General features: G+C 42.9%; 1 protein-coding gene across 2 annotated transcripts in view; it reads right to left on the bottom strand.

Annotated features, from left to right (window-relative positions):
• Window positions 1–12,296, bottom strand: part of LOC148013882 (protein argonaute PNH1-like) — a 46,299-nt gene that overhangs the window by 14,170 nt on the left and 19,833 nt on the right. For both annotated transcript variants that reach the window (XM_087666195.1, XM_087666196.1), the window contains exons 8-17: window positions 11,483–11,590; window positions 11,323–11,385; window positions 10,991–11,113; window positions 10,748–10,907; window positions 10,536–10,657; window positions 9,760–9,897; window positions 9,545–9,687; window positions 9,400–9,462; window positions 9,170–9,233; window positions 8,899–9,079 (exon numbers count right to left, since the gene is read on the bottom strand). In XM_087666195.1, the coding sequence (XP_087522321.1) occupies window positions 8,899–9,079; window positions 9,170–9,233; window positions 9,400–9,462; window positions 9,545–9,687; window positions 9,760–9,897; window positions 10,536–10,657; window positions 10,748–10,907; window positions 10,991–11,113; window positions 11,323–11,385; window positions 11,483–11,590 (1,165 nt within the window). The remainder of the gene's footprint in view (window positions 1–8,898; window positions 9,080–9,169; window positions 9,234–9,399; window positions 9,463–9,544; window positions 9,688–9,759; window positions 9,898–10,535; window positions 10,658–10,747; window positions 10,908–10,990; window positions 11,114–11,322; window positions 11,386–11,482; window positions 11,591–12,296) is intronic.

Raw genomic sequence — 12,296 nt, 5'->3', positions numbered from 1 at the left:
TGACAAAGCATCAGCCACAACATTCTTTTTGCCTTCCACGTGCACAATCTGAAAATGGAACATTGACAAAAAGTTTGCCCAATGTATATGCTTTTCTGATAGCTTAGTCTGAGTTAAGAAATAACGCAATGTCTAATGATCTGCCTGGACAACAAAATCTGCCCCAAGTAGATAGTGTTCCCAACAAGAAAGCGCATGAATCACAGCCAGTAATTCTTTCTCATAGACCTGCATAGTCTTCTCTGGCCCTCGCAGGATTCTGCTTTCATAAGCTACTACCCGACCATCTTGCATTAACACTGCACCAATACTATTGCCACAGGCATCACACTGGACAACAAATGACTTCCTAAGATCTGGCAAAATGATCACTAGACTAGAAGTCATCTTTTCTTTAAGAAGATTAAAAGCTGAAATCTCTTTCTATGTCCACTAGAAAGAGACTCCTTTCTTCTGTAAAGCATGTAAAGGTGAAGCAATCTCTGCAAAATTGCGAATGAACCTCCTCTAGTAAGAACACAAACCCAAGAAGCTTCTAACATCATGGCCATGTTCTAATTGCTTCAACCTTAGCAGGATCCATTCGGACACCATCCTTTGACTATGTGCCCCAGAAACTGGATTTCTTCCAAGAAGAACTCACTCTTCTTGCCATTGATAAGCAACCTATTTCTGCAAAGCTCATCAAAGACTGCTTTCAAGTGTTCTCTATGCTCCTGTTCATTCTTTGAAAAGACAATCATGTCATTAAAGAATGTATCAACAAACTGCCTGTATGGACGAAAAATCATGTCCATCATTCGATTAAACGTAGCAGGAGCATTAGTAAGTCCAAATGGCATTACCAAGAACTCATAGAGACCAAACGTGGTCCTAAATGCAGTCTTATGCACATCCTCTCACTTAATCTTGATCTGATGGTATCCACTCTTCAAATCTATCTTGCTGAAAATTGACGCTCCTTCCAAACGGTCAAAGATGTTGTCAATTATTGGAATGGGGAACCTGTTCTTAATGGTACTCTTGTTCAACGCTCGATAATCTATGCACATGCGCCAAGAGCCAACCTTCTTCTCCACTAAGAGCACTGGTGAGCAAAAGGGAGATGAACTTGGCTGAATCAGCCCTTTTCCTAACAGCTCATTCACCCGGCTCAATCTCTCTTTCTGTTGGGCTGCACTAACCCTATACGGAGGTCTATTTGGTGGGCTACTGCCTGGCACCAAATCTATCACATGATCCTCAGACCTCTCTGGTGGCAACTGTGATGGTAATGAGTCAGAAAAACAATCAGTGAACTGAGAAAAGAAAGCAGACCTGTCTCTATTTAACATAGAGAAATTTGACTCATCATTATCCTTCACATCACGTGCAAAAATCAAGTACGCAGAAAGATGATTCTTTATTACATATATAATGGCAGAAGCCGATACAACAGGTACAGACTCTCCTTTAAGCTTCACATCAAGCACATGAGTCTTTCTCTTATGTTCCAAAGTCAGTGTCTTGTTAAAGGCATCCAGCACACCATGCTTTCTGAACATCCATGGCATTCCCAACAAGACATCACAGCCTTCAAGTGGCATGATATAAAATTCTTCTCATCAACATAAGACTGTATATGAAGACCCAGCTTTCCAAGAATGGGTGTCACAGACTCTGAGTGGCCAGGACATGCCAACCCTGCCTCTGCTGTGTAGCCCATCTCATCTGCTCTGATGCCCAAAGTAGAAGCCAACTCTGGTAAGATAAAGTTTGCCTTAGCTCCAGGATCAAAGAAAATGAGTACATATTGATCCCTAACTTTACCCCAAGCTCTGCAAAGCTCATTAGCATCCAAGTGTGGCTTGTCTCCTAGCATATCTGGCACTAAACCTGCTGAAGGTTTGGGCTTCTTTCCTTTCATGTCCTCTTTATCATCATCAGCTGATCTCTTATTCTTGTCCGAACAGTTAGACGCAATATGACCAATCTGCTCACAGATAAAGCACTTCCTCTCAACCATTAAAGCCTTTCTCTCTTCAAGAGACTTGCGCACAAAAGGTTTCTTCTGGTCCTTTGACTGTTGTCCAAAGAACTTGGCTGGCTTCTTCTTGAACTGCATAGATTTACTTGTGCTTTGAGAAATCTAAGAAACCTGTTTACCAAATGGCTTCTTTGCTGAAAATTTTTCAGATTTGTCATGTTTAATGCTGCCCCCAAAACCACTTGGCTGTCCCAACAATAATGTATTTCCTGTGGTAGCATTCTCAATTAACTCAGTCAAAGTGGTGACCTTTGTCTTTGTACAATAATTCCGAAAATTTTGGGCAGCCCACAGCAATATTTCTCTATTCGCTCGGTCAATGGCACAACCCTGTAAGAAGTGACTAGAAGTCATAGAAACATGAAACGGGGAACGGGGAACGGGGAACGGGGAACGGGGACGGGGACGGGGACGGGAACGCCAAACCTAGGGGACGGGGAACGGGGACGGGGACGGGGACGGGAACGCCAAGCCTAGGGAACAGGGACGTGGGAACGGGAACGGCATTTAAAAAATCAAAATTCATGAAGTAAGTAGGAACGGGAATGCCAAACCTAGAGAAGGAAGAGAAGAAAGAGAAAGAAGAGAAAGAAAAAGAAGGAAGAGAAGGAAGAGAAGGAAGAGGTTGGAGGTGGGAGGAGAAAGAAGAGAAAGAAGAAGAAGGAAGAGAGGGAAGAGAAGGAAGAGAAGAAAGAAGAAGAAGGAAGAGAATGAAGGTGGCTGGGGGTAGGATGCAGGCGGGAGCAGGACGCAACTGGGCGCAGGTAAGTTTTGCCACGTGGCATTCCCTGTCCCGTTTCAGACAGGGAACGCAGCACGGATACATTCCAGGGACGGCGATTCCACATGCCAGGGGGCCGTTCCGGCCGTTTCCTGTCACTATGCTAGAAGTAAAGCCTTCGAAAACTTCTTGTTATAGTCTTCCAGATCCTTGCATTTAGATGCATCCAAATTGTGCCAAGCTGACATAACATCGATCTCAAATTCATTGGTCAACCAAGCAGAAGCAAATACTTGCTTAAAGTAAGTCCAAGTAGCAGGAGCCTGTCCTTGCATCAACAGTGTACTCCACCACTAACTAGCATTGTCCTTAAGAAAAGTGGCAACTTTCCGGACCTCAGAAGGCTCTGTAAAGTTCCCTCCTGCAAATGCGGCATCAAACTGCTATAAGAAGGAAAGAGCCTTAGTCCTATCTTCAAATCCTCGAAAGATGTCAAAATGTACGGCTGCACCACCTTCCTTGTATGGCTTTGACTTCTCATGAGCCATCAAAGGGTCCGTAGGATATGCCTGTAACATAGGAACACTAACAGGTGGCATGGAAGTTGCCAGACCACTGACTACAGGGCTTGTAGACACAATACTTGCTTGCTGGTTTTGATAACCAGCCATACCAAAAGTGCCCTGTGGCATGCCAAAACTGCCCTGAACTCCCTAAAATCCAGCCTGCATGCCTATATTGCCATACATGGGGTTTGGCATAAAACCCTGTGTACCCCCAAACATTGTTCCTGGTACATAAATCTGGTTTCCAGGCAAATAACCAGCCATACTCTGAAATACAGATCCACCTCCAAAGTATCCAGGATGTACAGAGGTCGGTGGGAAAACCTATGGTAAAGTCTGAAAATTGTTTCCCTGTCCATTTAAACCAACATTTGGCTGCTGTAAAGTGGCGAGCTGAACTGGCAATGCCTATGTAACTAGCGTTTCCGCCACCTGTTCCTGGACAGTCGGAACCAATCTTGGAGTCTCCATTGACTCCGCAAGCTGCCTTGGTGTTTCCACTGAATCTGCAGCATGCTTACCCTTATCCTGGACCTCTACTCGATCCGAAATCTTTGCAGATTGCCCAACTTGTTGTAAAGGAAGGGAGGGCTGCAAAAATGCCAAAAACCTTGAATTCTGCATCACTTGAGTAAACATACTCACAGCAGCAACTAACTGAGTCTTGAAAATGTCTTCATCCACTGAAGAAGCCGTAAGAATTTGTGGCTCAACCATAACAGAGGAGTAACAAACTGTGGAGGTCTAGAAGACTCTCCCACCTCATGAACAACAGGGATCTCCTGTGATGAAGACGCTTCCTCTCTGGTGTCTTCCTTTCTATCAGCCATAATGCACAATTCTGTGTCTTACACCCAAACAAACCTTGGCTCACTCTTTAGGGAAAAAGTGATTCGATCCCGGCAATGGAACCATGTAGCCGGCCTGTTCTCTGGAAAGGGCGGTAGTGTACAACCACAATATATAAATGCTTTCACCCAATTCACAGTCGCCCACTTTACCTAAACTTAAAGACACACAATCAAGAAGATATACAGGAAGCTAGAATGCTCCTGTTGTGACATAGACACCCTGTTGGCCCCTAAGTCAGGCGCCCCTCGCGGTATTTCTTTATTTTTAAAAAGAGAGAAAGTACAATGGGCTGTCTTTCACCTATTCTGGGTGAAATTTGGCAGCATAACAGTACAATTACTGACCCAAAACAAGTTGACCAGGAGGGGAAACTCTGCCCAAGTCTGAAACTTCTGGTTGGAGTGCAGAATTGACCATTTCAGCCTGCTGTAATTACTGGTTCAGACCTGTTTTGAAACCTGATTTCAGCTCATACTGTTCCCTGTACTGTTCTCCAACATCCGTGCCAAGTGCCCCTTGATTCTGACATCAATTGGGCTCTGAAATAACCTCTGAATAGTCCAGAATCAATACTGATTTAGTGCTGTTTCAGACACTTGCTTTGGTGAGGTTACCACCGTCACCTGTCCCTGCTGGGGGCAGCCAACAACTACTCCTGTTCCTGGAGAAAGGAGGCTCTTGCCTCATGCAAAAACAGCATATTCCCACACAACTGTACATAAATCAGAAGAAAAGCCCTTGATTCTGAAGCATAACCATACTGTCAGAGAGAGAGAGAGTAGGGAGCAATTTCAACCCCTTTGTGCATCATAGTCAAGCAAGGTAGGCAAGCTCTCAATCCTTCTCCATCAGCCACTGTTCCACCTCTTCAAATGAGCCTCCAAAGACCCAAAAAACTGCACGCCAGCCCCTCTTTAAAGAGGTAAGTGCACAAATTTGTGCCAAATGGCAGCATTGCAAGGTGCTTCCCGTTCTAGCCTTCCGGTCTAAAATTCTCCATCCTCGGTGCAAAATTTGACCTTAGCACAGACCAGAGGATTAATCCTCGTGCAAAAACGAAGATAATGACGCGAACAGATTCTAGGGTCCAAAAATAGTAACTCCCTAAATTTTAGGAGTTGCTATTTTTGAACACAACTGTACATAAATCAGAAGAAAAGCCCTTGATTCTAAAGCATAACCATGCTGTCAGGGAGAGAGAGAGTAGAGAGCAAGCTCAACCCTCTGTGCATCATAGTTAAGCAAGGTAGGCAAGCTCTCAATCCTTCTTCATCAGCCACTATTCCACCTCTTCAAATGAGCCCCCAAAGACCCAAAAAACTGCACGCCAGCCCCTCTTTAAAGAGGTAAGTGCACAAATTTGTGCCAAACGGCAGCACTGCAAGGTGTTTCCCGTTCTAGCCTTCCGGTCTAAAATTCTCCATTCTCGGTGTGAAATTTGACCTCGGCACAGACCAAAGGATTAATCCTCGTGCAAAAACGAAGATAATGACGTGAACAGATTCTAGGGTCCAAAAATAGTAACTCCCTAAATTTAAGGAGTTGCTTCCATCGCATCCCCACTAGTCTTCTGACCATCTTTGCAGACTATGGCTACATCCAAATTTGCAATGTAGCTCAACTGAAAGTGAATTTCCACTGATGACCCCACATGGACTAATCTGTTGGAAATTTGTCCATCTTCACTTTGAACTAGTCTCTTCCAGGCTAGTTCTTCAACACACTTGTCCATATACACTTTCACAAGTCTCTTACAGGCTTGTCAATCTAGAGTGCCATCAGTCTCTTCCAGACTTGTACTGGACCTTAACTGTCCAGTCTTGACTCACTAGACATTCCTGTCCGTTTCACATACTGGCCATGCAACTTAGGCGTTTAGATTTCAAGAGGGATCCTTCCAAAAAGAAAAACCAAATAAAATATGTTATGAAGAAATCAACAAAAAAGGTAATAGCTGTTACAATCTTGTGACAGACTTTGCCGCTCCTAGACTTGTGTACCGCGAAGATTCCCACTTCCAAGGATAATGGAAACTCTCCACGCTCCGCAACTCTCAGGTAGGACCACGGCCCACGCGAAAAATCTCGTGGTAGCATATGCGCTTGTCTCGGAAAAGTGTGACAGGCAGCATGGACAGATGAACTTGTGGCTGTGTGGGGAGAAGAGGGACTAGACTGCACGTGGGTGGAGGATGTCCATCTATGGGGCTCCTCACCTCCTGTGGGAGGGGGGAGTCACCTATACTGGGCAAGGGTGATGGTGGGGAGGGGCAGGATCGAGGGATGGTGGGGTGATCGCAGGCACACGGTGGGTGTGAGGAGGGGCCGGTAGCTCTATGGTGGGGGGGGGAGGGAGGGGTCGCCAGTGATGCCTCCGTGGGGGGTGGATCTGTAGGCATGTGGTCTTGTCGGGTAGAGCGAGGAGGCGGGGGCTATGTGGTGCTCTGCCGGGAGGGGGCCGACGCTCGCCCTCCTGTTCCCTGCTACCGTGGCTGTGTTTGAGAGGCTGCCTGCGGCCCCTCCTATCGTCTCCCTCTCTGTCGTCTCTATACCCATATAAAACTATTCGCATCCACTTGTGGGCCTGTCGGCAACGCCACCTTAGCTCCGAAGAACATGTGCTTTGTTGCCTAATGCTCAAAGTCATGGCAACGCAAGCACTGCCATGGCTACCCAGTCACGATGACCTGCTGCCTAAAGGAGTGTCTACCTATCTAAAGTTTTGTCTAGCCCCATTCGCTTCCCATGTTCCTAGCATTGCAAAGGGTGATTGAGTAGTTGGGTCTAGTGCAACATTACAATGGTGCATGGTTTTCATTCGTTCATTGATATCTCATGAGTTTCAGGCTATGTTTAAAGGTCTTCTTGGTGCTTAACTGAGGAGTCAATATCATCAACATTGAGTCTTCTTGTCTTCTCGCTCACAAGAGTTGATCAAGATGATTGAGACCTTCTCCTTTTGGGTCTATAGTGTGATCATGAGAGCAAGTGTGAATAGGTGGTTAGAGGAGATCAACTAGAGTCTTCGTGGTTCCATGAGTTTGAGTAAAGATTGATTGTAGCCGGCTTAGATTGGATAGGGAAGTACTATATATACACAATGTGTGGACTCTTGAGTGCCATACCCTATACATTTTCCTATTATAATTGTAATTTAAGACTTGAGGTTGTTTCTTCCTTTGGGTTTTGTTGTCTTTTATGCGAGTTGTGTTTTTATGACCTAGTGTATTATCATAGGCATCATTGAAGTTGGCCAAATCACTAAATCTCACTTTTTGACAATTAAAACCATAGTGGCATGGAACAAGTTGTTTGGAGTGGATGCAGCCATGGAAGCATATACGTATGCTGAAAAAAACTATTGAACACAAGGCAAAGAGAAAAAAAGAATGCTACATAAGAACAGACCTCAAAAGAAAACTTGGAAAATAGAATGTATATACTGAAGTACAGAAACAATGTGAATTACAAGTTGTGAAGGCATTGGCACTGACTTCTCAATCCAACAGGTGGCAAATGAATGTGATATTGACTATGGATGAGGTGTGCCCGATACACGGCAAAATAAATGCAAACAATGTGACAAGTCAGCCACATTAGTAAGAAGGTTGTCTAGACATTCATCTGTTACCTTCTTGCTATGCACTTTGCCTAAAAGTCTAAAATAGCCATCACAAATAGCCAAATAAAATGCCTAAATAATCACGATAATATCCTGGTGACCTAACCCACTGAATCACATGCACAAACTCAACCATGAACTGATATATCCGCTAACACATGTCTAGGGGAAGGGGACAGCATACAATTGGATGGGACAATGATGGGAAGCTAGAAAATGGCCAACTGATATTATGATCAAAACAACTCTCTAAGGCCATTTTAAAGGTCTTCAACCTTGACCAATTAATATCTATGGTCCAAGGATATTCTTGATCAGGTTACGACTCTTTCTAATGCCAAAAGTGCCTATCCTGCTGCACAAAATGATGCCACATCACAACTGCACTGCACACAGAAACAAGTGGCACATCTTAGTTGATTTAAGACGAGATTCGCATACATAAGACAAAGTTTAAACCCCAAACTAATGGGCAAGCACGAGTATAGAGGATAATAATGGTAGACAAGTATCCACAACTAAGCATGGGCAGAAACTTGGTTGTGGTCATTGTCAAAAACGGACAACAATAAAACTCCAAGCACATGAGGTGGTAGAAAAACTTCACGCCAAGTAATGGTGCTCTACAAGTTGCATGTGGATGTGGCAAAGATGTGCATATTATCTTGTATACTTGTGATGCAGTTAATGGTTCACAAGTTCAATCCCAAAGGTTCTTTCCACCTAGTGCAAATACTAGTTATTTCTAAGGAAAATGCTTACTTCAGTGTGAGGTACAAGCATGAAGGAGGCCTCCACTACGTATGACTACTTCACTTGGATCCTAGCACAGGCTAGTTATATGTGGTTGGAAAGTTTGAGGAAAGCAAGAGTGCAATGTTTCATAGTAATCACCACACAGCTCATGTCTAATCAAAGTAAGGAGAAGCTCAAGACAATCCTATAGATGCATGGGGTTCTAGTGAAAAACCAAAACCATGTAGGGCCTGGAAAAGTCCTTTGCATCCAGCTGTCTTCTCACTCTCAACCTCTACTTCTAGAAAGATGCCTTTCAGTTTTCTGTAATTAGCCTCTGCTTTTAGTCATATGCATGGAGCAGAAGGAGCTTCTACCTGGAAGTATGTTTCCATTTTTTGTTCTTTTGTTGTCGTTTGGGAAGAAGCGTGTATGATGACGTTTTTGTACCACAATGAATGTTATCTTGGGCAACGAAGCATCTAAACGAGGCCTCTTTGACCCTTCCTCCTCTTTCCCATTATGAGCACGGGTGCCCCAACCCAAAGATTCACAAGCCTGAGGAAAGGAACCCAAAAAGAGATGAATTGAAAGACTAAGCTATATGTTGTTGTGTGCAAGGGGCAGGTAAAACAACATGATAAGCACCTTCTTCACGGCCTCCATCTCATTGTTGAGTACAGCCTCAAATTCCCCTTCACTGACACCATCCCTGCAATGGAAAGAAGCATTCAGCTTAACTTTGTTTTTGAACTTGAAAGCAAAAACCATAATACCTCAACTGATTCTGTAATTTGATTGCGGAACACAAACTTTTTTCTCAATATTGAGTGAATCCAAAAAAAACACGGAATTTTCAGCTTAAGCAATGGCTGGACCTGTAAAAAATAATTCTCTCTGGTTTCATGGCAGTTTTTTCATAGAAGGACCAAAGCAGATCTCTGCATATCACAGGAAAAACCATGTCAATGACCATTCTGTTCTAAGAGACTGTCACACTCATCCAGCATCTCTGAAACGTACTTAAGAATTCCACCAGTCTGCTTTGAACCTTCTTGATCTTCTCTCTCCCAGTAAAGTTCTTCACAGACCTCACCACGTTGCCTTTGAGTTTGTACAATTGCTTCATAATGAGAGAAATTTGGCCAATCCATACTAGCTGCAACCTGTTCCCAAAGTTGACTTGTAAACAGGCAGCTTAAGAGACTGAAATCATCGCAAACAAAGCATGTACTTACAGCAGAAATGGAGGGACTGTAATCATCACCAACTCTGGGATGAGAAACATCAGCACCAATAATTATGGATGGAACTTCAGATATGAGAGGCAGCTTCTTGTTTTTCTCATCCACTAGCAATGCATTGTATCCACCTAACTGCATAAACAACCCCGGTTTCATTAACATCTCACTTTCAAGTCCGTCATATAGCAATACTCAGAACACATTCTTGGCTTCTATAGAGAATATATTCTAACACCACAGATCCTCCAATTGAGAAGCATTTTCTCTCTCCAAACAAACATTTTTCGTTTCAGTAACCTCTCGTTCAGTCCAAGAGTCATTGCAAACGGAAGTAGCAATATGGCAATGCCTAATATGCCATGGAATATTGAGAAAACTGATTCAAACTTAAACAACCTCAAATTTTTGCAATGCAACCTGCACCTGATAAATGGGTCTATCAAACTCAATTCACAAGATAGCACATTGCATTCCAAAAATTAATAGCTCTCAAAAGCATTACTGAATAACAAATGATCTGTAATCAAATGTTATGCAGCAAAGAATTTGATTGCTGTTACGACCCTACATTAGCATCTTTTTGGTTCACTTACCATGCTTCTACACACTTCCTAGTTGAAATCCCCTTAAGACTGTGAGCTTAGTACCTTGATATTCCACAAGAATACTACTATAATATCACATCGAAAGGCTCAGATACTGCAAACTTAGTTCCTTGATATTGCACAACAGTAATACTAAAATATCACATCGAAAGGCTAAGAGATCACCTTGGCGTTAATTTTCAGAAGAAGGTTTGCAATGTATTCTGGTCGACATTTCTTGACATGATCAGATAGACAGCATTGTGTCACCAGGCCCAACTCTATTTCACAAACACGCTTCACAGTGGCTGCAAAGCACAGTCAGAGAGAAGTTTCAGAGACTACAACAGCTGCATAAAAGTGTCGTTCAGGTGTATCCTAAAGAACAATCAGTGTACCATATATCACTTTGTTATCTATTTGAGGCATTATACAAATCAAGAGCTCTAACTCTTGACCCATGGTCTGAAGACTCATTTGGTTCAAATGCTTGATTGCAGCCTCAGCATTTCCTCCCCTTTCAGCGATCCATCTAACAGCCATTGTCGGGTTCATTGACTGTACATCATGATTCTTTATCAGAACTTTGAGTGAATGTTGACAGCACAAGTAAAACCATAAGATACATTAAAACCGCTTACAAGACCATAGCTATCACAAATCTGAGGAAGTCTTGTACAAAAAGTGTTGACTTCTCTCTCATTGAGGTGGTGTGAGAAATTGATCAGAGACCAGTATCTGATTGTGCAGCCATTGACCATCATCTGTAAACATTTATACATTGATGTTACATCCATGCTTATGACTTTGTTATTGAGCTAGTAGACCTTAGTGCAATATGCTTGATCTGAGGAATGTGTATATTAATAACATTTAGATCAGGTGATCAAGCCTTTCAAACAGCTTCAGAAACTTGCAATGAAATAAACATTCACAAGCATCCATGGATCATTCTGTGATAAAAAATACCCACTCTATTTTTCATATTCCATGAACCTTCTTCTCCAGGCACAACTTGATTTGTCTGATATTGAATCTACAAAACAGGAGAGATGGCATTAACACATCAGACATGATTTATACCAAGGCCACAAACTTTACGTACTGATCAATAAAGTTTTTCTCTCACTTACAGCAGGAGAAGGCAATACACGGGCGTTTATCCTAGTTGACATCTTATTGATTTCTACACCAAACTCTGCAGCAATACTGCGAGTGTTTTTCTCCAGATCATGTTCAATCTGCATAGTAAGCGAGGGAAAGAAGTGAGCCTCTCTCAAACCTGCCTCCCTTCCTTCCAAATCCCCCCCACCCCAAAAAAAGAGCAAACTTCTCTTCCACACATAGGTGAGGCCCTCCCACACTGCCGCATGATCACGTCTAGACCTGCAAATCCTCTTTCTTCCCATTCTTACAACAGCCACTACAGCCTCTTCACACTCAATCCAAAGAGAGAGGGAGAGGAACTGAGAGGAAAAGAGAGATCATATGGCGATCGTGAGGCTTACCTACCGTCTAGGCCCTAGGGCACACACCTAACTGATAAAACGGTACTGGTCGCATCGCAATCTTTCCCCAGAAAGTTTGACATAATAAAGCCTAAAATACAATGAAACTGTTTCCCTTCTACTGTTGTTCTATTTGAGGATAGGCAGAAAAGCATGATTTTGCAGGTGAACGCATGTGATGTTAAGAGCACTTTAACAAATTATGAAATTGGTACTAAGAACATAAATTCAATTATGATATTTTGATTTCAAATTCGTGGGCATTTGTCTTTGAATGTTTTGCAGATTGATTATCCTTGTAGTCTCTCATCATCTATAATATCTCACATTTCCAACAATGATTTTTCCTGCAATATATCAAAATCTTCCCGACAGAATTGATAGCTACACTCTCCACTAGTTCATTGCTCTGAGAGAGCCTTTACCTTTTGGCTTAAAT

The sequence above is a fragment of the Lygodium microphyllum genome, chromosome 25, assembly GCF_053477565.2.
Source record: "Lygodium microphyllum isolate KBCC chromosome 25, Lygodium_microphyllum_v1.1.10, whole genome shotgun sequence".
NCBI lineage: Eukaryota > Viridiplantae > Streptophyta > Polypodiopsida > Schizaeales > Lygodiaceae > Lygodium > Lygodium microphyllum.
Note: the sequence above shows the minus strand (reverse complement) of the source record. Positions and strands in the feature narration are given on the sequence as shown.